Genomic DNA, 25,286 nt, shown 5'->3' on the forward strand with positions numbered 1-25,286 from the left:
TTCCACTTATGTCCAGGTAGTATGTACTTGGGCTGATTTAACTGAAAGGCCAGGAGGCTTCCTTTGGGTGCTTACAAGAGACAAGTGGTATCCAGGTCAGCTGCCTCTTCTGTCCTGGACAATATCACAACATTGTACCTATTTCCCCATATATAAATAATATCTGTTACATCTCAAAGGGACAAAAAAAGAGCCTGTAATGTCGACTGACAGTGCTTAATTTGATGTGGATTTCAATCCTGTCTCTGTCATATGATGTCTCTGAGTTTCAGTTGTTGTAATGATCTAATGTATGTAATAATAATGATAGGTCAATGTGTATGTAATATTTTTTTTTTGATAACTTTTTATTGACAGAACCCATGCCTGGGTAATTTTTTACAACATTATCCCTTGCATTCACTTTTGTTCCGACTTTTCCTTTCCCTCCCTCCATCCCCTCCCCTAGATGGCAGGCAGTTTCATACATGTTAAATATGTTATAGTATATCCTAGATACAATATATGTGTGCAGAATGTATGTAACATTTTTAAAGGTTGCAAAACATTTATAGGTTATCTCACACAATTCAAAATTTAAAGTGCTATGTAAATGTCAATTATAATTATCATCATCAATATCACCTACATGATTACAATGATTATTCTATTACAAATTTGTAAAAAGAAAAATGTCACTATATCTTCATGGACATTTATGGATCTATTTCTTCAACAAATGGAAAAATGATTGGTTTAGCTGACCTCTGAGGCCTCTTCTAGTTCTTGAATTTTCTTCCTTCCATTCTAAAAGTCTGCTTTTGACAATGTCTTTTAGCAGACCTAAGGAATTTAGTGGTCCTTCCCACTCCCACTCCCACTCCCACCCTTGGGAGGCCAGTCACCTGAGAGACGGTGATGCCGCCTTTCTTGGCTAACTCTTCTTTGGCTTCTTCACTGGGGTAAGGGTTGCTTAGATGGGAATAAAAATATTCATTCAGGACTTCTGTTGCTTGCTTGCTGAAATTACGTCGCTTTCGCCTGGAAAGACAAACTGATCAGAAAGATTCTCTGACTCCTTGGTTCACACTAATAGTACTTTGCCTACCTAGCAACGCCTTATGGCCCCAATTCCCAAAAGAATGAACAATGGATTGAATAATTGAGTCTCTCTCCAATATTTAGTGATCTTCTGAAGTGAAAAGGGGTATATTGTACACATGCCCAGTATGATACAGTAGAGAGAATTTTGAACTTGAGATGTAGAAGACCTATGTTCCAGCCTCAGGTTGGCTATTTACCAATCATGTGATCTTAAGCAAGTTACACAACTTCTGGAAGCCTATTTCCTCCTCTGTATTAATGACATTTTTACTCTAACCTTCAAAAGATTATTATGGGGAAAAAAGGCCCTTAATACATAAGAGACTGTATACATCTGAGTTATTACTGCGTTTAGGGAGTAGACCTGCAATTTCATTGACACAGTGAATTACTAGAGGAGGAAAATCAATTTACTAATGCAAGTTGATACCTTTTGCTGCAACTCACAGGCTTAGGGAGTAGTCTGAGGCAATGAAAGGTTAAGGGACTTGGCCAGGACTCAAAGACCAGTATTAGTCTGAGTGATTATTATAATTACTAAAACACCTTGACTCTCCAAAAATCCTTTTTATATCAATTAAGTTAATTTTCCTAAGAGATCTTGTACTTCATTCAGCACTTGAGCATAATACTTGGCAAATAGTAGGTACTAAATACGCTTCCTGATTGACTGACTAGATAGCCAGCCTAGAAGAAAATGTCTTTGAAGTTTGAGGGTCACTCAGTACCAAAAATATGCACCTCTTTTAAGTCCTTGTACCCAATAACACACCAGACATTCAAAGAAGGGTCTTTAAATGTATCTGGAAGAAAATCTAGAAAAAATAGGAACTGTCTGCTTTTGACCTTTCCTCCTTACCGGGCATCTAGAAATCGGGACCGCAGGATCATCACCGCTTCACACGTGCTTTGCTTCAGCTGCATCTGGATGGTACTGAATTTCCCATGGATAATGTTGACCATGCGTTCAATTTCTTTGGGTGAAATTGGCCTTGTTCTGCTTTGCTCCCTAAGAAGGTTCATGACATGAGTAGTAAACTCACTGCAAGCCTGGAGGAAACACACAGACAAAAGAACACTATAACTCCCAGAGATTAACAGCTCAACAGCTAAATCTAATCTTAGCACATGGGAATGACTCCACAACACTGGACATGCCCCCAGGTCTCAGCTTCCTCTTCTACCATATGGCAACCACCAGACCCCTAATGTTTTCAAACACTGGCCTGCTGAATGTAAGCAGTGTTAAGTGCTTTTTATCTTAGCTATATTTGGAGTAGCAGATGAAAGTGTTTTCACTCAAATTCGGTATCTCTGTAAAGTTGTACCAATTAAGTGTATTCCCTATTCTGTGCTACAAAAGAAACAAAGTTATCTGGTTTTCGTTTTGGTTTTTACAAATGCGCATTCACATGATAAAAACTCTTCCATGCAGAAAGATCACCTGTTCATATTTCTCTAGCTCAGAGTGGTATATCTGTCGGATCTGTGACAGCTTGGCCCTGTAGTCAGAGTGTTCAATGCTATTGTCATTTGGACAGCCACCTGATGTTGCTGCTACAGCCGACGGTCCTCCTCTTCCTCTTTTCTCAGGCCCGGAGACACCCTCTGCCAGCAACATGTTATCTAGTCTCATTAGCTGAGCATCTGGGGGGTCCTCTTCCTGAATACCACGAATACTTAACACTAGATGAACAGAAAGGTAGATCAAATCATTATTCACTTTCTAAAGGAAAAATAAAATTGACATTAGGACAGTTCTCTATTTTTTTTCACTGAGTTATTTAGAGGAACAATTATTTTATTTAATCACTAAATTAGGTTCTCTCAATAATGTTCTTTGTAAACCCTTAACAAAAGTTCCAGAGACTTTAGTTGGGCAGAAGAATTGTTCTGCAGAAGAAAGCAAAGTTTTCATGAAGCAAAGTTAAAGGTATTTACTTAGTGAAGAGAGAAAACAGGTTAAAAAAAATTCTGTTTAAACACTTAAAACTTAAAATTATTAAGTAAGATTTTCTATCTTTTCTTAGTCAGAAGTGAGAGATTTCAGATTTTTAACCGAGAGATATGATGAAAGGAACAATCTTTAGGCTGTTGTGCTATTCAACATTTTCATTCAATTTTATCACTTTTTTTGTTAGTACTTTGATACCTTTTATAAACAATCCTGAATTTTAGTGATATCATCTTGCATGGGAAAGGACTAAGAGTTAAGCTTAACCCAAAGAATATCCTGCAATTGCAACAAATAAAATTTAACAATGATGAAAATTAAATACTTCTAGGCTGAGCAAAAATCTGATACCCTGAAACAGAAGATCATCACATACTGAACACTAATATGCTGAATTAAATATAACTTTGAAGAAAACCATACACCTTCTAATATTTTTGTACAAATAATTTGAAAAAAATTGTTTTAAATTAAATATTAAATATTACAAGCCTTCAGAAACATTCAGTGAACTTTCTGAGATCATTTCAAAGCTGGCTCTTCAAATACCACTCAAGTTTTGTCCTAAGTCTTTTGTTTTCTTCTCTGTTCTATGTAAATATGCAGGGCTGATCCATCTTGGAATGAGGGTAAAGTCTAATGAACATATTTATTCTCCAACATTGCACACTACTTTTTAATTTTAATTTTTTACTTATTAGAATGGCTTGGTGATAAGTTTGCAACCTTAGCTTTTCTTGGGCTCTGTACAAAGCTTCTTCCCAAATTAGAGTATTCACCCCCATTTTGCTGCAAGCCAGGACAGTCAGCACTTTTCCAATGGCACAGGGCAATAACAAATAGTTTATACTTTTGTTTGGTGCATGTAGACTGAGGAGTCTTAATTTAACTTAAGGATTCTAGGACTTGACACGCACAAATTTTTTCAACTTTGATTACTGTGAATCTTTTTTCTGGAGAACTCAATTACTATATTAAGCATTCTCATATTCAATTATAAAAAACATCCTCCAAAATTATATAAATTCATTTTTAGCTATCAGTTGTTTTAGAATATTCACAAAATGGTGACTAATTCAACATATCCCAAACTACATTAAACCTTACATATCCAAAGCAGCATCTCTGACTCTCCCTACCTCACCACCATTTTTAAAGAGATATGATCTTTTCCCCAGTTAACTCAGAAATTTTTAAAAGTTAATTTAAATTCCCTTAAAGGATCTAACCCTTTTTCTCATCTACACTATTCTAATTATTAATGGAGTGACATATATAATAAAGGTAATTCTTTAGGAATATTGTCACTCTTTTGAATGGCACATTTGTTTTCCTTTTCAATACTAGAACCACTGTATAAGCTCTTCCAGTAGTTCTGCTCATTTCTTTCTATATTCAAAAAAAGTCCCCAGATTTTTCTGAATCCATCCCTTTCATCATTTCTTAAAATGATTCTTATTACCCAATTAGATTCTTATAGCCTAATTTGCTTAATAATTATTTCCCCCTAAATCAAAGTATTTTTAAGCTAGAAGGAATCTCGGAAGCTACCTTGACCCCTGATCATTAAAGCACATCTGACAAGTGAACATCTCATCTCTGCTGGAAAATCTCCAAGGAGGGGAATCCGCCACCTGCTTCTCTCTCTAGCTTATCCCACTGGGGTAGTTCTAATTGTTAAGAAGTTTTTTTTCCCTCAACACCAAACTTACAATTTCTGAAAATTTCCACTCATGTGAAACATGGCAAACCTTCAAATGACTAAAGACTGCTATCATGGTGTCCCTTGATCTTCTTCCATTCAAACATCCCCAGTTCCTTCAGTGCTCTTCATATAATATGGTAGCAAGGCCTCTCACTATTCTAGCTGCCCTCCTCTGGTCAGCTTCTCATCTTAAACAGTAGCACTCAGTACTGAATACAAAACCCTGGGTGAGGTCTAATGAGGGTGGAGTAACATAGGAATCTCATTTTTCTCTTCCTAGAAACTCGGCTCTCTCAGTGCACGCTAAGGTTACAGTATATTGTTGATTCTTATTGACCTTGTACTTCACAAAAACTCTCTAAATCATTCTCAGAATGTCTTCCTAACTATGAATTCACTTTGTTTCCAATTGTTTTACTACAACATAAAATGATACTGTAACTATTTATATGTATACTGGCCCTTTTGCTATTTAAGCTCTTTAGGATATAAACCCAACTATTTTTTTTTATTATTACAATATATGTATACATATTCATACAGTTGTCTTGCTTGCTACACCAGAAAAATCAGATTTAGAATGAAGGTAAAAATTACCTGGGAAGAAAAACAAAAACGCAAGCAAACATAACAGATGGAGTGGAAATGCTATGTTGTTGCATTTTTGATTTCCTTCACAAGCTAATTGTACAATAATTCAGAGTCTGATTCTTTTTGTACAGCAAAATAATGTTTTGGTCATGTATACTTATTGTGTATCTAAGTTATATTTTAATATATTTAACATCTACTGGTCATCCTGCCATCTAGGGGAGGGGGGGGGGGTAAGAGGTGAAAAATTAGAACAAGAGGTTTGGCAATTGTTAATGCTGTAAAGTTACCCATGTATATATCCTGTAAATAAAAGGCTATTAAAAAAAAATAAAAAAATAAAAGAGATAAGTAGAAAATTGCAATATGCAAAAAAAAAAAAAAAAAAAAAAAAAGGAAATGCTATGTTGTGGTCCACACTCATTTCCCAGTGTTCTTTCACTGGGTATAGTTGATTCTGCTCATTACTGATTAATTGGACCTGATTTGAATCTTCTCTTTGTCGAAGATATCCACTTCCATCAGAATTAATCCTCATATATTATTGTTGTTGAAGTATATAATGATCTCCTGATTCTGCTCATTTCACTCAGCATCAGTTCATGTAAGTCTCTCCAAGACTCTCTGTATTCATCCTGCTGGTCATTACTTATTGACAAATAACATTCCATAACATTCATATATCACAATTTACTCAGCCATTCTCCAACTGGTGGGCATCCATTCAATTTCCAGTTTCTAGCCATTACAAAAAGGGCTGCCACAAACATTTTTGCACATAACAGGTCCCTTTCCCTTCTTTAATATCTCTTTGGGATATAAGCTCAGTAGTAACACTGCTGGATCAAAGGGTATGCACAGTTTGACAACTTTTTGAGTATCGTTCCAAATTGCTCTCCAAAATGGTTGGATCCATTCACAACTCCACCAACAATGCATCAGTGTTCCAGTTTCCCCACATCCCCTCCAACATTCATCATTATCTTTTCCTGTCTGTCATCTTAGCCAATCTGAGAAGTGTATAGTGGTATCTCAGAGTTGTCTTAATTTGCATTTCTCTGATCAATAATGATTTGGAATACCTTTTCATATGGATAGAAATAGTTTCAATTTTATCATCTGAAAATTGTCTGTTCATATCCTTTGACCATTTATCAATTGGAGAATGGCTTGATTTCTTATAAATTTGAGTCAATTCTCTATATATTTTGGAAATGAGGCTTTTATCAGAACCTTCAACTGTATAGATGTTTTCCAACTTTATTGCTTCCCTTCTAATATTGTCTGCATTAGTTTTGTTTGTGCAAAAGCTTTTTAACTTGATATCATCAAAATTTTCTATTTTGTGATCAATAATGATCTCTAGTTCTTCTTTGGTTACAAATTCCTTCTTCCTCCACAAGTCTGAGAGGTAAATGATCCTATGTTCTTCTAATTTATTTATAATCTCATTCTTTATGCCTACATGATGAACCCATTTTGATCTTGGTGTACATTATTAAATGTGGTAGACCCAACTATTTTAAACTCAGTTCCATTTTATTTTCCAGAATATTTTGGATCAATTCACAGCTCTACCAGTATTACTTTATTGTGCCTGTCTTCCAACAGTTGTCATATTCCATTTTTGTCATTTTTTTTTCCAGTCTAATAGGTATGAGATAGAAATCCATAATTTTAGTTTATATTTCCTTTTTGGAGTGATTTGCAGCCTTTTTTTCTTACTGTTGTTGTTTTCATATGGCAGTTTGCCTTACTTCTTTTGAGAATATTCATGTGTTTTGATCTATTAGAAAAATATTCTTGTTTTTAGATATTTGAATCACTTTCCTATATAGCCTAAACATAGTATTTTAACTTTTTGTTGTTGTTGTTTGCTTGCATTGTTTCCTTTCCCATTTTTTCCCTTTTTGATCTGATTTTTCTTGTGCAGCATGATAAATGTGGAAATATGTATATAAGAAGCGCACATGTTTAACATATATTGGATTATATGCCATCTAGGGGAGGGGGTGGGGGAAAAAGAGAGAGAAAAAAATTAAAACACAAGGTTTGCAAGGATGAATGTTGAAAACTATGTATATGTTTCAAAAATAAAAAAGCTTTAAAAAATAACTGAAGGGATTAATATTAAAAGTAATATTGTATTTTTTTAAAAAAAGAACTCTCCTCTTTTCATACTTGTGAAAGGTACCTGCTTCCCTACCCACTCTTGTTTATATATAATATGGCCTTTTATACATGTCATATATGTTTATATGGTTTATTATGATATATGGCATAAACTATTGATCAAAACTTGATCTCTGCCATATTGCTTTTTAATTTTTCCAGTATTTTTTTAAAAATTATAATGAGTTCTTATCTCAACAATTGGAGTCTTTAGTTTTATCAAATACCGTGTTACTGTGTTCAATTGCTTCTGCTATTGTATACCAAATCTGTTCCACAGATCAATTTTTCTGTTAAAAAAAAAAATCAGCACTAGGTAGTTTTGGAGCCCAATCATTATGGTGATGCTTTGTATTACAGTTTGGGATCTAATGCTGCTAAGTTCCTATCTTCCTTTCCCTTCTTTTCAGTATTTCCCTTAGTTTATATTCTTTTTTTTTTTCAGAGGAATTTTAAGATTTTTTTCTAGCTCTTTAATATAAAATGAATAAAATGAGGTGCTTAAGAGTAAGACAGAGAATTGTTCCTAACCTTAAGAACTAACAATTAACCAAATAAAACAGAAACTCAGAAGATTTGGGTCCTAGTCTTAGCTCTGCTGTTCACTTGTGTGATGGTAACCTCTCATCTTCAACTTCCTGGACTTTAAAATAAGGAAGTTGGACCTTTTTATGTTTCTTTTTAAGTCTTTCAATCCAAAAAAGCAGAACAAAGTACCATCTTTTCTTTAGTACTTGGTAAAATGTTTTAGATAACAATTAGGGGTACAAACAGTTAAATGATATATGATTCCAGAGGGAGCTTCGTCATGAGATGTGATGACATAAGTTTTAAAATTAAAAAATTAAAATTGAAAAGTTTTAAAACCTTTTAGGGAGATAATAAAAAACAATAGCACATATAGAATGGAACTTAGTAACTATGGTGAATTCATGCATATATTTAAAATATTTTTAAAAGAACAATTGATGTTCAACTATTCAGCAAACATTTTAAAAGTACTTGTTGGAAGAAATACATGTATTAATTAAATCTATTGAGTTACTTATCATTATGCTAGGAACTGAATGGAACAAAAAATTAATAAGGCATGGTCCCTCAATTCAGTAAAAGGAAATAAAATACAGACAAATAACTATAGCTGGTGATGAACCTCACAAAATTAAGCTTGGCTGACGATCTTCAGACAGTCCACTGCTGGGCCTAGACCTAAATCCTTACCACCCTGGCAGAAACTGCCTGAGCATATGTTTCCCCTGGCATCAGATTGTCATGATCTGAGGAGGTACCAGGTAAGGATTTCAGTGAAAACAGCATGTGTAATAGGCAAACAGAAAATGATGTGTTCTGATTACCCCTTATCTGTGAAACTATTGAAGAACATGGAAAGCATGTAAGAGGCAGTATAGCACAATTGAAAAAGAGTTAGTCTTGGAGTCAGAAAGGCTTGGATTCAAACCCTGACTGTGACATTAGCTAATTCTGTGAATGTGGACAAATTATCTAACTTCTGAGCTTCAGTTTCTTCATCTATAAATAGGTATAAGATCTATATAGATGTACCTACTTCAAACAGCTTTTGTGAAACTCAAATGAGAAAATGTACATATAAAGTGGTTCACAAATCTTAAAAAACCACACAGATGTCATTAGTTTATGAGATATGTGGCTCAGTAGATAAAATGACAGTCTCCCAATCAGGATTAACTGTGTTCTAGTTATGCCTCTCACAATCTGGCTGCATACCCCTGGGTAGTCACTTTACCTCTGAGTACCCCAAGCATCCTATAAGATTAAGAGGATGACCACAAGTAGAACAACAAGAGTTTTAATTACAAATTTGTATTTTATCATAGAGGCAATAGGGAGGAAGTGAACATTGCTATGCTTTAAGAAAATTCTATTGGCAGGTGTAGAGATGAGGGAGTTCCTTCTTAACTTCACATCTCACAACACCCAGATTCCTTCTTCCATTATCTTCTCCTGATGTGGAGAGAGTTCTTTTCCTAATCAAAGCTTCCCTGCCCCTCCATTCACGCACCTTCATCTTACCACCCTCTCTAATCTTTTCCAGCAGATAGCCTCTACTATCATCTGCACTCCCTCTCTTTCATCTCTTATATTCTGTTTCCTTCCCTGTAAAATGAGCTGAAGAAGGGCAAAGGGAAACCTTGTCCAGAAAATTGCAGATGTAATTGGACATGACTAAAATGACTAAATAAAAACAACAAAATATTTTCTCCATTCTTAAAAAAACCTGCATTTGATCTTGACATTTGTATTAGCTATGGTCTCTCCTTTTTTTCTCAGTTCAACCAGAGAAAAGTGCCATTACTAGGTGCTTCTATTTTCTCTTCCCTCATTTCTAAACTCTCTGCTTTCTGACTTCTGGTCTCATTATTTGATTGACACCAACTGCCCTCTCCAAAGTTACCAGAGATGTTTTAATTGTTAACTTTCACAGCTTTTTTTCTTCATCCTTTACTTCTCTGAAATGCATGACAGTTTATCATTACCTCTTCTTTCTCAATACATTCTCTAGAGTTTCATGACACTATTCTTCCCTAGTTCTCCTATTTGACTGACCAGTTCTTTTCCAGTTCCCTTTGCTGGTTCTTCATCGATAACAAGCCTAACTGCAGATGTGCCCTAAACCTCTATTATATGGTCTCTTTTCTTCTTCTGTTATTCTAGTTCTTAATCTAGAGTCCATAAAGTTTCTAACAAGATATTTTGATAACTATTTCTACATAATTGTGTCCATTTTAATTCTAGGTATTTTGTGCATTTAAAAATAAGCTGTGAAGGATCCACAGGTTTTTTCAGGCTGCCAAAAGAATTTGTTTTTATCATTTAGTGAACTCCTTAGCTTCTACGGGCTACATTAACATCTTTTTGCAGATGATCCCCAAATCTATGCATCTGGTCTGAGCTCCAGTACCACATCACCAAATAGTTCCCTCTTTCCAATTTCCCCATTACCATCAAGGGTTTCACCATACTTCCAAGTTGCCCATAGTTGAAATTGACAATGTTTATTGACTACTTCTGACTTTCATAGGTCCTTTATAAAAAAAAGTGTTCTCAAATCTTGTCCTTTCTACCTTTACCATATCTCTCATGTACATCCCCTTCTTTTAACTCACAGAATACCACCTTATCATCCCTCTCCTAGGAACTACTGCATTAATTTTCTAATTGGTTTCTTTGCTGTAAGTTTTTTCCTACTCTAATCTCCATTGGTTCACACAGCAGGTATAACCATGTCCCCTCACTGCTTGATGAACTCCAGTTTCTATTATTTCCAGGAACAAATACAAAAATTTGGTTTTTATCAGTCAATCAACACTTATTAACTATGTGCTAAGCACTATGATAAAGTCCTGGGGATACAAACTAAAAAACAAACAAACAAAAACCACCTACTTTCAAGGAGCGCACAGTCTAATAGTAGAAGGGAAATATAAAAACAATTATTTACAAACAAGATATACAGGACATAAATTAGCAATAATCAATAGAGAGAAGACTATAGCTATAAGGGGATCAGAAAAAAAGCTTCTTAGAGATGGTGAAACTCTCCCACCTTTCTTCCTTTTACCTCTTCCCCAGCCTAGCAATCAGGGTTAAGTGACTTGTCCAGCATCACATAGCTAGTAATATCTAAAGCCATATTTGAATTCAAATCTTCCCGTCTCCAGGGAAGATGTTCTATTTACCGACCAGCTCCTTTGAAATGGTGAAACTTTTATTAGGACTTGAAGGAAGTCAGGGGTAGAAATGTAGAGGCTAAGAATTCCAAGCAATGAGAGAAAAGTATGTGAAGATGTACAGAGCTGGGAGGTATGTCTTGTTTAAGGAATTGCAAGGAGGGGAAGAGTTAGGTTTAAGAAGACTAAAAAGGAAAGCAGGGGAGGGTGAATGCAGATTATAAAAAGGCTCTGAAAATCAGAGGATTTTATATTTGATTCTCTTTGGCTTTTAAAGTGGGGGAAAGATGGGGGAAAGGCCCCATCCTACCTTTCCACTCTTCTTTCACTTTATTCCCTTTCTACACATTCCTTGATCCAGCTACACTGGGCTACTTGCTATTCCTTGTACATATCGTTCCATCTCCCAACTCTGGCATTTATACTTATATTTCCACATTCCTAGAATGTTTTCTGCCCCCATCTCCACCTCTAAGCTTCTCTGGCTTACTTCAAGGCTCAATTCAAACCCTATCTTACACAGAAAGACTTTCCTAATTCCCCCCTTCCCACCACTGCCTTCCCTCTATCCACTCTGTATATACTTTGTATATACCTAGTTATTTACATATTAGTTTCCCAATTAGATGAGCTTCCTGAGAGCAAGGTCATTGCTTTGACTTTTTTTTTTTTTTTTTGGTATCCTCGGTGTATCCAAGCATAGTATTTGGTACATAATAAGCAATAGATGGGTTTGTTGATTAACTGGAAGATGGACTAGATTAACTAGAAGCATTTACTATGTACCAAGCATTAAACCAAACACTACACTTAACGTGGGGGATACAAAAAAAAAAAAAAGTTCTCATTCTAATTGGAGAAGAAAACTCATGTTGGAAGGCAAACTGCAAATTGTATGGAAAGGTCTAAAAGTCTAGGGGACATCAGCAAGTTAGATATCCATCAAAGGTTCCAGAGGTCCTTGGTATGTCTGAATAAGTCAGATGGCAAGGTCTAGGAATTTTAAGGGTGGACTGATATGGAAGATAATAAGAACTGGGGATCCTCTATCTTAATGGAAGGATTATAATTACTCATACATCGTTTGTCACCCAAGCAATGGGATCAACCATATCTACTCTACAGGACAAGGGCAAGGATCTGGGTGTCCAAGTGGAATGGTACTTAAATGGGTAAAGGAAGGGGTGTCACTTTCTAATCAGAAAGAAGGGGAAGAAGGTACTATGAGTAAGGTTATAGTAGAAGGACACTCCAGGTTTTCTCTGCCAGGATCTCTTGTACCAGATGTGCTTTGGGTGGTTGGAAGCATAGGAGGAAAGTCTGACAAAAGAAAAACCAATTAGGAAACTATGCAAGAGTTCAGGATGGAAGTGACAAAGGTTTGAAATAGAATGAGATGCAGATTTGACAAGACTTAGCTACTGATTGGATATGAGGGTGGAGGGGCAGTGAGGGAGAATGAAGAGTTGAGGATGACTTTCACTTTATTTTATTTTCAATAGTATTTTATTTTTCCAAATACATGTACAGGTAATTTTCAACATTCATTTTTATAAGACTTTGTGTTCCAAATTTTTCTCCCTCCCTTACCTCTCCATCTTCCCAAGAGAGCAAGCAATCTGATATAGGTGAAATAAACATTTCCATATTTGTCATGATGTGAAGAAAAGGCAGAACAAAAGGGAAAAAAGCACAAGAAAGAAAGAAACAAAAAACAATTGAAAATACTATGCTTCAATCCACATTTAATCTCATTGTTCTCTCTCTAGATGCAGATGGAATTTTCCATCCTTAATCTATTGGAATTGCCTTGAATCACTGCATTTTCTTATTACTGTGTACTTAGTACTGGTTCTTCTGGTTCTGCTCACATCACTCAGCATCAGTTCATATAAGTCTTTCCAGGCTTTTCTGAAATCAGCCTGCTCATAACTGCTTGCAAAACAATAATATTCCATTATATGAATATAATATAACATAACTTTTTCAGCTATTCCCCAACTAATGGGCATACACTCAATTTCAGTTCCTTATCACTACAAAAAAAGCTGATACAAATATTTTTGTACATGTGAGTCCTTTTCCCTCTTTTATGATCTCTTTGGGATATAGGACCAGTACTGACAATGCTAGATCAAAGAGTATATACAGTTTTATAGCCCTTTGGGCATACCTCCAAATTGCTCTCCAGAAAGAATGAATCATTTCACAACTCCATGAACAATGCATTAGTGGATAACTTTCATTTTAGACAAGATGAGTCTGAGGCATCCAAGAAACATTCTAATAGAGATCTAGTGCTGTCATTCAGGAGGCAGATTAAGGCTGGATGTATACATTTGGGGATTACCTGAAGAAAGATGCTAACAACTCATGGAAGCTGCTAAGAAATATTTTTTTTTAAGGTAGAAAGAGAAAAAATGATCCAAAATAGAATTTTGTTGTTAGCCATTGTTAGTGGTCAGGAAATGGCAGGTAAGAAAGATGCAAACCAAGAAGGAATATCATAAAAGCCAAGGCAGGGGAAAAGTGGTCAACAGACTTAAAAAAAGGTCAAGAAGGATTAGATTTGAGAAAGGCCAGATTAATTTCCAATTACTTTTGGAGGACAAACACAGACGGAACCAGCCATAGTGTTCTCTATGATTAAATACCCTTATTTTTTTTTAATTTATTTTTTTTAAGCTTTTTATTTTCAAAACATATTCATGGATAATTTTTCAACATCTATGCTTGCATAGCCTTATTTTTCAGATTGTTCCCTCCTTCCTTCAGCCCCTCCCCTAGATGGCAAACAATCCAATATATGTTATACATGTTAAAATATGTTAACCCCAATTATGTGTAAACATTAAATGCCCTTTTTTAAAAGAAACTTACATGGGAATTGTATCTTAAACAATTTTGTTAATATATATGTAATTCAGAAAGAATGTCACTCATATATCAGAGTTGAAAAGAGAGAGAGAGACCATCTAAACCAAACCCCTTGTTTTATAGATGCAGAAATGAGTGAAATGATCTGCCCAAGGGCTCATAGCCCTGGGCAAATCATAAAGAAAATGTGGCTTTGGAAAAATGAAGAGACAACATAAAAGTGGCTTATGATAATAGCAAAATGGCATCCACTCTCAAGCACAATTCAAATCACAGGCCTCTCCTATTCATGAATCATAAATCACCAACAAGAACAGAACACTAAAATATCAGAAATAGCTGCTATGATGAATATGGCTGAGAGATACATATTTGCATCTTTCTTTTGCCATTTGAAAATTAATTTTGTCAAAGCCATTCCACATACATAGCTCTGCCTACAAATTCTGCCTCAGTACCAGTCTCCCAGCTGCAGCTTAATTTTCTGTCACTTGTCTAATTATGGTAATTAGACATTAGTTATCATCAATTACACAGGAGCTCATTTCAAGTTGACTGCTGAAAAGCATCTCAAACATGCTCTTTAAATCCCACAGGGACATTCTGATTAGCTGGCACTGGAAAGACACAAGTAACCACAGAGGAGTTCAATTCAGGAATACAGTCTGTCTACCCATAGGCAGATGAGAAATTGACCTTTTATTGGGTGCTCAAATAAGGAAATTTAATTTTTAATATTCACATTCATATAATGCTTTACAGTTTACAAAGCAGTCAGTAGTGCAAATATTATTATCCCCATTTTATCCACAAGGAACTTGATGCTCAGGGAGTTTAATTGATCTACTCAAAGTCAAACAGGTAGTAAATTTCAGGACTGAACTTGAACCAAGTTTTAGATTAAAAACCAAGAGTTCTTTTTATTACGTCCACTTAGCAATTCATCAGCAAAAACTTTTTTTCCCCAGAGTCCACTGCAAATCTGCTAGAATGAGAGGCATTGTGGCACTTAGAAAAAAAAAAAAGCATTGGGATTGTTAGCTAGTAAAGAGATGAATTTGATCTGAACAAAGCAAGCCATGGCATGCCTCTATACCTCTGATGTTGCTGTTATTCAGTTGTTTTGAGTTGTGTCTGCCTCTTCTTGATACCATTTGGGGTTTTCTTGGCAAAGATAGTGGAGTGTTTTGGCATTTCCTCTTACAACTCATTTTACAGATATGGAAACAGACAACCAGGGACCTATCTATACTTACCTTAGAATCAATAAGAAACAAAATACAAGCTAATTTACTTTGCATATCTTAAAATACTATATAAATATGAGGTATTATTATTATTGTTGTTGTTAGAAATCTAGGCATACTATTCAAAACCCTGGAGTCACATTTTTTCTTCTTCTTAACTTCTCCTATCCAAACAGTTGGCAAGTTGTCTCCTCCCCTGCACCTCCACCCTAATAAAATATAAACTCTCCAGGGAAAGCAACATTTTAAAAAAAATTTATCTTTGTATATCCAGCAACTGGTCTAGTGACTTGTGCATAGCATTCACTTGATAAATGCTTAATAAATGAGTGGAACTGGACTGAAGTACTGATAAGTCTATATTCTTTTACATCCATTCATCCCCTCGTCTCTAACCATACTGCTTAAGCCAGTGATTCTCTCTCTCTCTCTCTTTTTTTTTTTAATTTACAAGTCATATGTATGACTTGTTTTTATTTACAGGTCATATGTATGGGTAACTTTACAGCATTGACAATTGCCAAACCTCTTGTTCCAATTTTTCCCCTCTTACCCCCCCACCCCTTCCCCCAGATGGCAGGATGACCAGTAGATGCTAAATATATTAAAATACAAATTAGATACACAATAAGTATACATGACCAAACCATTATTTTGCTGTACAAAAAGAATCAGACTCTGAAATATTGTACAATTAGGTTGTGAAGGAAATCAAAAATGCAGGTGGGCAAAAATATAGGGATTGGGAATTCAATGTAATGGTTCTTAGTCATCTCCCAGAGTTCTTTCACTGGGCGTAGATGGTTCAGTTCATTACTACTCCTTTGGAAATGATTTGGTTGATCTCATTGCTGAGGATGGCCAGGTCCATCAGAACTGTTGAAGTTGTTGTTGAAGTATATAATGATCTCTTGGCCCTGCTGGTTTCACTCAGCATCAGTTCGTGTAAGTCTCTCCAGGCCTTTCTGAAATCATCCTGTTGGTCATTTCTTACAGAACAATAATATTCCATAATATTCATATACCACAATTTATTCAGCCATTCTCCAACTGATGGGCATCCACTCAGTTTCCAGTTTTTAGCCACTACAAAGAGGTCTGCCACAAACATTTTTGCACATACAGGTCCCTTTCCCTTCTTTATGATCTCTTTGGGATATAAGCCCAGTAGTAACACTGCTGGATCAAAGGGTATGCACAGTTTGATAACTTTTTGAGCATAGTTCCAAATTACTGAGCTCCTTTTCCAAACTAAACTGCTAAGAATTCCAACTCTACTGCACGGAGCACACCTCAGGCTGCTGGATCAAAGAGTATGCACAGTTTGATAACTTTTTGAACATAGTTCCAAATTGCTCTCCAAAATAGTTGGATGTATTCACAGTTCCACCAACAATGTATTATTGTCCCTGTTTTCCCACATCCCCTCCAACATTCCGCATTATCTTTCCCGGTCATTCTAGCCAATCTGACAGGTGTGTAGTGGTATCTCAGAGTTGTCTTAATTTTAAGCCAGTGATTCTCAAAGTATGGTCTAGAGAATCTTGGGGATCTCTGAAACCCTTTTAGAGGGTCTACAAATTCAAAAGTAGTTTTTATTTCCAATATGGTAAATGTCTATAAATATAATCCAGATAAACAAAAATTCTTTGGAGAGATCAATAATTTTTAATAGGATAAAGATACTGAAAACAAAAGTTTGAGAACCATTGGCTTAAGCCATAGTTCAGGAATCTCTGGAAGATCAGTTAATTAATGGAGCAGTCAGCCACAAGAGATACTATATACATTGTCAAGTTACATCTTTCCCAAGAAAAGAATCTATAAGAAACTCTACTAAGACACTAAAATACAAGAACTAAAAAACAATTTTTTTCTCAAATCATTTGTGCAAAAACACAGACATCAAAAATAGAATGTGGCATGATATAACAACTAGCAATTCTGTTTGACTGGAAGCGAGAATAAATGAAGAGAACTAGTATGACATAAAACTAGAAAGGTATGTGGGAACCAAATTATGCCCTTAGAATTTAAAGTTATAAGTGATCACCTTTAAAAGTGTCCAAAAATGGTTTTTCTCATTTTCTCCCAAAATATTCCACGTGTTTCATAAAACAGAGACAAACAAGTTACTAAGTAACTTTGATTATAAGTTACTAAAAAGTGTCCCTTTTCCTGCATTTCTAAACCTTAATGTGTTATGGCTCCCCATGCTTAAAATGTCCTCATGTCAAAAATGTGGGATTAATTTTTGTAGTGGCTAGAAACTGGAAACTGAATGGATGTCCATCAGTTGGAGAATGGCTGAATAAATTGTGGTATATGAATATTATGGAATATTACTGTTCTGTAAGAAATGACCAACAGGATGATTTCAGAAAGGCCTGGAGAGACTTACATGAACTGATGCTGAGTGAAATGAGTAGGACCAGGAGATCATTATATACTTCAATAACAATGCTATATGATGACCTGTTCTGATGGACCTGGCCATTCTCAGCAACGAGATCAACCAAATCATTTCCAATGGAGCAGTAATGAACTGAACCAGCTACGCCCAGTGAAAGAACTCTGGGAGATGACTAAGGAACCACTACATTGAATTCCCAATCCCTATATTTATGCCCACCTGCATTTTTGATTTCCTTCACAAGCTAATTGTACAATATTTCAGAGTCTGATTCTTTTTATACAGCAAAATAATGTTTTGGTCATGTATACTTATTGTGTATCTAATTTATATTTTAATGTATTTAACATCTACTGGTCATCCTGCCATCTAGGGGAGGGGGTGGGAGGTAAGAGGTGAAAAATTGGAACAAGAGGTTTGGCAATTGTTAATGCTGTAAAGTTACCCATGCATATAACCTGTAAATAAAAGGCTATTAAAAAAAAAATGTGGGATTAAGAAACTTTTGGTGGTCACTTTCAGTTTTAAATTCTAAAGTCATAATTTGGCTCCCACTTACCTTTCTAGTTTTATGTCAAACTAGCTCCCTTCATATATTCTCAATTCCTGTCAAACAGGACTGCTAGCTGTTGTACCATGACACATTCCATTTTCAATACCTGCATTTTTGCACAAATGGTTATCTGTATCTAGAAAGCCCTCTCTCCTCTTCTCAGCTTTTCAGAATCCCAAGGTCTCTTAAAGCACAGTTCACGTGCTAGCTATGTCCTCCATGAGTCCTCTCCTGATTCCTAAGAGTTTTCCCTCTTAAAATAATTTTGTATATAATCTTGCATTTACTTACTTGTACTATACCTTTAAAACAGAAGTTAAACTCCTTGAGGGAAAAGACTGTTCTCAATTTGTCTTCGGCTCTCTAGCAATTAGCCAAGTGCCTTGACCATAGTTCCATAATTAAATATTGAATTACCAACTCATTCTTTCTTCTTTCTCAAATTCAGGACGTGGCTCAAAGACTTCCTCTCCACCTCTTTTCCTCAGTCTGGGGACTTCAAAGCCCATCAATTCATCTACCTCCTAAATTCCCATCTGTCCTACCTTCATACTATTTCAGTTACACAAAGGGATAGTTGAATCACTGGTCTATTACTCATAATTGTTCTATTACTATGACCCAGAACTTTTAATATTCTTCTCTACTATTCTTCAAACTCTTCCCTGCCCTATTCCTTCTGAAGCTACTCTTTAACAGTACCATGACCACTAGTCTGTCCATTCCTCCCTGTTCTCCCAATTTATCATTTCTCTCGCCCCATTATGATATCAGGTGAACTTCATCCTCTTCATTTTACTGTCAGATCCCAATCCTAGGTTATTCTGATCCCTTGTCTTATCTCCTATTCAAGTGTGGCTGGGAATTTGTTATTTACTATTTACTAGGTCTTTGCTGCTGCTGCATGGCAATCCTTTTTCTTTTTCTCTAACTCTAAATCCAAAGAAGCTATTTTATAAACTTTTCCTCTTTCTTCAAACTTACTATCTATCTCCTTTCCTTTCTCTCTCAGCAAAGGAACCTTCTTCACATCTCAAACCCTCTCTTCATCACACCCCCCTCCTGTTCTCATCTTCTTTTCTCCAGTGTCTGATGAAAAAATGGCTCTTGTCCTTGCCAAGAAAAACCTCTCCTCTTGTGTCCTGGATTCCATTCCCCCAGTATTTCCTCTAGGCACTAGCTTATCTTCTGGATCAATTCCTATCTATCATCTTCAATCTCTCCTAATACATTTGTTTATCCCAAATTTCTACTCCAAACATGTCCAAGTCTCTCCTATCTTAAAAAAAAAAATCTTTAACCTATCTCTATTATCCTCTCAAGCTATTATCTTATATATTTTCCTTTCACAGTCAAACTCTCTTGGTGGGCTTATCAGCTGCTACAGATTCAATTATCTGTATGCATATCAGTATGGAAAAAAAAATTTTAATCTGTCTATATCCAGCCTTTATTTCTCTCCTGGACTCCCATTAAGCATCACCAAATTGCTTGCTAGACATTTCCATCTGGCTGCCCCATTAGCTATTTCAACTCAACATATACAAAAATAGAATTCATTTATATTTTCCCTATAACCCATTCTTACTTCAGTCATCTTTATTTGCATTAACTGCAACACAATCCTGACAGACAGGTGGTTTTGTAATTCTGGTGTGACATTTGACGCTCATCTCCCTCCATATCCAGTCAGTTGTCAAATATAATCCATTCTACCTCCACAATTAAAACTGACCTCTTCTCTCTACTGATACAGCCTCTTCCCTGGTTCAGGTTCTAATTATCTTCCTACTAGATGGTGGCAATAATTTCTTAAATAGATTTTGAGCAAAACAATGACATTTAGATGTGCACCTAAGGGTAATTAGGCAGCAGTACAAAGGATGGGTTAGAAAGAGAAGTTAGTTATAAGATTATCTAAAAAGTTACAGCAATAGTCCAGAAGAGAGATGAATGGCAGTAGAAAGAGAAAATAGATTCAGGTGTGAGATTTATTTTAGAGGTATAAGTAGTACAATTCCTTGGTGAGAGATTTCCAGAAATTCACAGAAAACAAAATATAAGAAAGAACCCAATAATCAAATTTACTGCCTTAGATATTTATTTAAAAATGCATGAAGTATGGATAACCAGCAAGGTAAAGTAAAACTCCTTACCAAAAAAAAAAAAAAAAAAGGCACATTTGAGTTCACAAATATGGAAACTTCCCATGACTGGAATATGATTCTGAAGGATACATCTTATACAGAGGAACAAGTTATAGGGGGAAAAAGTAGAGATAGAATTGCTTTGAATATTAACAGATGTTCTTTTGTGGAAAAATCATTTGGGTGATCATTGATAGAGGAAAAAAATAAGGAAATTTATTATCAAAATATACTACAGATCATCTGAAAAGACAGAGCAAACAGATAAGCTCTGGAAACAATTCCAAGACTAAGATGAAGAGGCACATGATTTAGTAGTAATAACAGATTTCAATAATGCATTGGCTGGAATATTTCTTTCTTTCTTTCTCTCTCTCTCTCTCTCTCTCTCTCTCTCTCTCTCTCTCTCTCTCTCTCTCTCTCTCTCTCCCTCTCTCCTTCTCTCCCTCTCTCCCCCTCTCTCCCTTCCTTCTTTTTCTCTCTCCCCAGTAGTATGATATAGGTCTAGGATCTGACAAAGATTCTAGATCTTTACATTTCAAATGACCCAAAGAAGATAAAGACAATCAATCAACAAACATTTATTAAATGCTTACTATATGATAAACACTGAGTGAGGTACTGGGGAAATAATAAAGACAAAATGAAATAGTACATTAACATCTCTCCTAATCTTGATTCACATCTCCAACAGCCTATTAAACATGTTAAACTGCATGTCCCACAGATACCTCCAAAACAGAACTCAATTTCCCCATTACTGTTGATAGTACCACCATCTTCCCAATCATCCAGGCTTGCAACTCCTTTCTCTTTCTCATCCCTCACATCAGTCACTTGTCAAATTCTGTTAATTCTACCTTTTTCTCATATTTCACATATCTTTACTCTCACATTGGTATTAAACACCTAGACTATTGTCTTCGGGTTGATCTCCCTACTTCAAGTCTCTTCCTACTCCTACTTTCAGCTATTCTCCACTCAGTTATAAAAGTGATCTTCCTAAAACTCAGGTATGACCATATCATTCCTTTATTCAATAGATACTATTTGCTCTCATTATTTCCAAGATCAAGTATAAAAATTATCCATTTAGCTTTTAAAGCCTTTTATGAAAGGCCTCCAACACCAACACTTTCCACATCTTCTTACATCTTATTCCCCTCTACTAACTATGGGATCCAGTGACACTGGCCTTGCTTTCCCCTGAGAAAGACATTATCTCCCAAAGTTGAATGACCCAGAACTTTCTCAATAGCCATCCCCTATGTCTACAACATAAAATTACCTCCTGGATTTTCTAACATCCTCCAAGTCCCAGATAAAAATACCATTTTTCTACATAAGGCTTTTCCTGATTTCCCCTTAATGCTAGAACCTGCTCCCTCTGTTGAACATTTCCAATTTATCCTATACATATCTTGTTTGCATATGGCTGTTTTCATGACTGGATTACTTTGAGAATAGAGGCTTTTTTTGCCTCAGCTCTTTGAACATAAGTGTTTGTTGACTGCCTTCAAGGAGCTTACATTATAAGAGGCAACATTTTCACACACACACACACACACACACACACTCACTGACTACAAGGTAATGGTGGAAAAAAGAAGGGGAACAGAAGGGAAGAACAATGAAGGAAGAACAGCAAGAAAAAGGGAAAGGCTTTTGGTTCCTAGCTTGAGTAATCAAGGTGTAATTTCAGTTGTCCTGAATCCTAGTTCATCAGACATTGGCAGCCACCCCACAACACCCAGGAGTACTTCTATTCTTGTTACCACCATGCCACCCAGGTTCGATTCTAATGAAATTAAAGTTATGTTTTTGAGTATATGGGGATAAAGTTGGTGCAACATATGCTCTGGCCCCTCAAAATGGTCCCCTGGGTTTGTGATGATCGATGATTATCCAAGCCAGAAAGGTTGGCAATATTGCCACAACAACTGGTGACTAGAAAAGGCTAAGGATCACAGTGAAACTCATCATTCAGAGCAGACAGACTCAGACTGAGGTTGTACCTTTTGTCTCAGCCTCAGTCTCAAAGATTTGAAAGAATTTCTTCAGGACAGAAAGAAGCAGAAAAATATTAAACACAGTGGAAACATCAGCCTTGATAAGATTATCAACATTGCTCAACAGATGAAACATTGATCCCTGGGACAAAACTTCTATGGAACCATTAAAGAGACCATGGGGACTGCTTAGTCTGTGGGCTACAATATCAATAGTGGTACTGTAGAATGCTCAGCTATTTAAAAGTCACAAAGGAGACAACTATAATAAATGAACATTTGATCAAAAAAAAAAAAAAAAAAAAGGAAAAGAAAAGGAAAAATAGTCCAGAAAAGATAGGATTGGGCCAGGATAGAAAGAGCTTTATCTTAAGGGAAAAGAGTTGCTAAGGTGAAATCTATACTTTAGGAAAAAATATTTGGCAATTGTGTGTGGAAACCAGATTGAAGTAGAGATACTGAAGTCAGGAAGACCAGTTATGCTCAATTAATTGCAATAATTTAGATGAGAGAGTCCCTGAATTATGGTGGTAGCTGGTGTGAATGAAAAATGGTAGAGACATATAAGGGATTTGGTGGAGGTAGAAATGATGAAATTTTGCTATAGCCTCACTGTGTGTCATGAGAAAGAATGAAGTTGAAGCTGCCTCTGTTGTGCCACAGTTCTCTTTTAATGTCCTGACCCAGTTTCCCTAATTGTCCTATTCAGTTACTCTGCCTCAAGTTATAACCATTCCCTAGGCTTAATGTTTGATAGGATAAAGGTCTTCATCCATTTTAGATATCATTAGAATATCAGGAGCCTCTCCGGTAACTCCATTATGTCATCCTAGGTGCCTCCCCCCATTAGGTCATCCCCATCCAGATACCTCCCCCATTATGTCATTGTTCTTGTTACCCTATAAAAGAATCTTGTAACTGACATTCACTGCTATATTCTTTGAGACAATAGTCTTGTTCAGCCCTGGGACCAAACCATGGATCCATTTGGTCCCAATATATTTCTCCATTAAATAAATTATTAAATTGTTCTTTAATCTCTATCTTGCCCAGAAATAAATTATTAAATTGTTCTTTAATCTCTATCTTGCCCAGTTTCTCTGGCATTACAACTCCAAGACTGAACCTAGATGATTCAAAGAGTAGTGCAATAGAACAGGAAAGATCAGAAGAAGGAAAAGTAAGTAGGAAAGATAATAAATTCTGCTTTGGACATTAAGATGAAGATATCTAACTTTAAATGCCCAATAAATAGTGATAAGGGACTGAAGTTTAAGGCTGAATATGTAAATAGAATAGGGTTCTATTTATACAAGGGGTGAATGAGATTACTAAGATAAGAGGAGATGGATCAGACCCCTGGGGGAACACCCACAATTTGAGGAATACCCACATGAATAAAGATTAAGTCAAGGACAGGAATAAGGAGACAAGATCCAAAATTCTATAGCAGAAGTAGAGAAATAGAAAATTCAAAAATTCAAGTCTGATGATATAGAAGGAAAAAATTCTGAGAAGGAAAAATAAGTGGTAACTGTCAAAGAAGCCTCATATAGACAACCTTTATTTTTAAAGCAGCGACTTTCTTTTAAGCTTCAAATTTAAGTTGAACTAGATTTCTGAGGTCCTTTCTACTATTGAGACTCTGAATATATAATAGGATATGGCAACTTACTGACTTCTTTTTCCTTCCAAAAACAGAATCCACATTTGGAATACAAGTTATTACTGATACATAAAGGAATTCAGGCAGAAAAGCATGGGGTTTTTTGAGAAAGATAATAGACTCTATTTAGAACATCTGGGTTTGAGATGCTGGTGGAACAACTGAGAAAGAATGGTAACAATAATTGGAAATGCAGGTCTGAAGCAAGGGAATGAAATCCAAACTGGAGATAGAAATCTGCAAGTTATATGCATATGCATAGAGGTAAGAACTGAATATAATATCTACAACAGAAAATGACTTCAATATCATGCAGCCCACACCCTTTATTTCAAGATTAGATAAACCAATTTGGATTAGTCCTAAGACCCCCAACCGGGCCAGCATAATTCAAAGTTGACTTTAGTTAGCTATTAACAGCACTGGCAATAATTATGGTCAACAAACTGATATAGAGGCAGCCATTAGGCGGCTAGATTTCTAATTTAGATAGATCCTCACTGACTCATGACCAAATTACAGAGGATTATCCTTACTTTCAGAGGAGACCTATTCAGCATAGTGTGGCCTCCACCCCCAGAACTGATTTAGAAAGAAATGTGGACTGCAACAAGCAGGAGTCCAACACGGGAGGTGGAATTTTGGAGAAGCAACTCACTCACATGTCAGTGTTAGAACTTCAGGAAATTAAATCCTATGACACCAAGGCTAGTGCTGCAGCAAGAAGAGTTCGTTCTCCAACTGCCACCATCCTATCTGAGTTCACCACACTAATAATGTCAACTTTTTGACTCATCCATTGTATTGTTCCAATTGCAGACTGAGAAAAAGGCAGCCTGCAAAGAGTATAGAAAGAAAAAATTTTCTAGAACTTTCATTTAGCCCAGCATGTAATTTTTTTAATGGGTAAAAAAGTCTTTTATTTTAATATCAAATATAAAGTGAAATCCAATCCAATTCAATCTGAGATTCTTTCTACACTGCTAAACAAAATACTCTCAACATCAGAAAGGGACAAGGAGATCTAACTCAATTTGAAACTCACTAAGAATTCCCTAATGATGACGACACATTTTCCATTTGTGTAGCTAACAGTTTTATTTTTGGTGATTTTTCATTGGGTGGGTGAAAATGAAGTGGGAGGAATATGAAAATATCA

General features: G+C 35.8%; 1 protein-coding gene across 1 annotated transcript in view; it reads right to left on the bottom strand.

Moving 5' to 3' along the window:
• Positions 1 to 25,286, bottom strand: part of PBX4 (PBX homeobox 4) — a 61,633-nt gene that overhangs the window by 10,869 nt on the left and 25,478 nt on the right. The window contains exons 3-5 of the mRNA XM_031947474.1: positions 2,528 to 2,769; positions 1,943 to 2,133; positions 885 to 1,020 (exon numbers count right to left, since the gene is read on the bottom strand). Of these exons, the coding sequence (XP_031803334.1) occupies positions 885 to 1,020; positions 1,943 to 2,133; positions 2,528 to 2,769 (569 nt within the window). The remainder of the gene's footprint in view (positions 1 to 884; positions 1,021 to 1,942; positions 2,134 to 2,527; positions 2,770 to 25,286) is intronic.

Source organism: Sarcophilus harrisii, chromosome 1, assembly GCF_902635505.1.
Source record: "Sarcophilus harrisii chromosome 1, mSarHar1.11, whole genome shotgun sequence".
In the NCBI taxonomy this organism is placed as follows: Eukaryota; Metazoa; Chordata; class Mammalia; order Dasyuromorphia; family Dasyuridae; genus Sarcophilus; species Sarcophilus harrisii.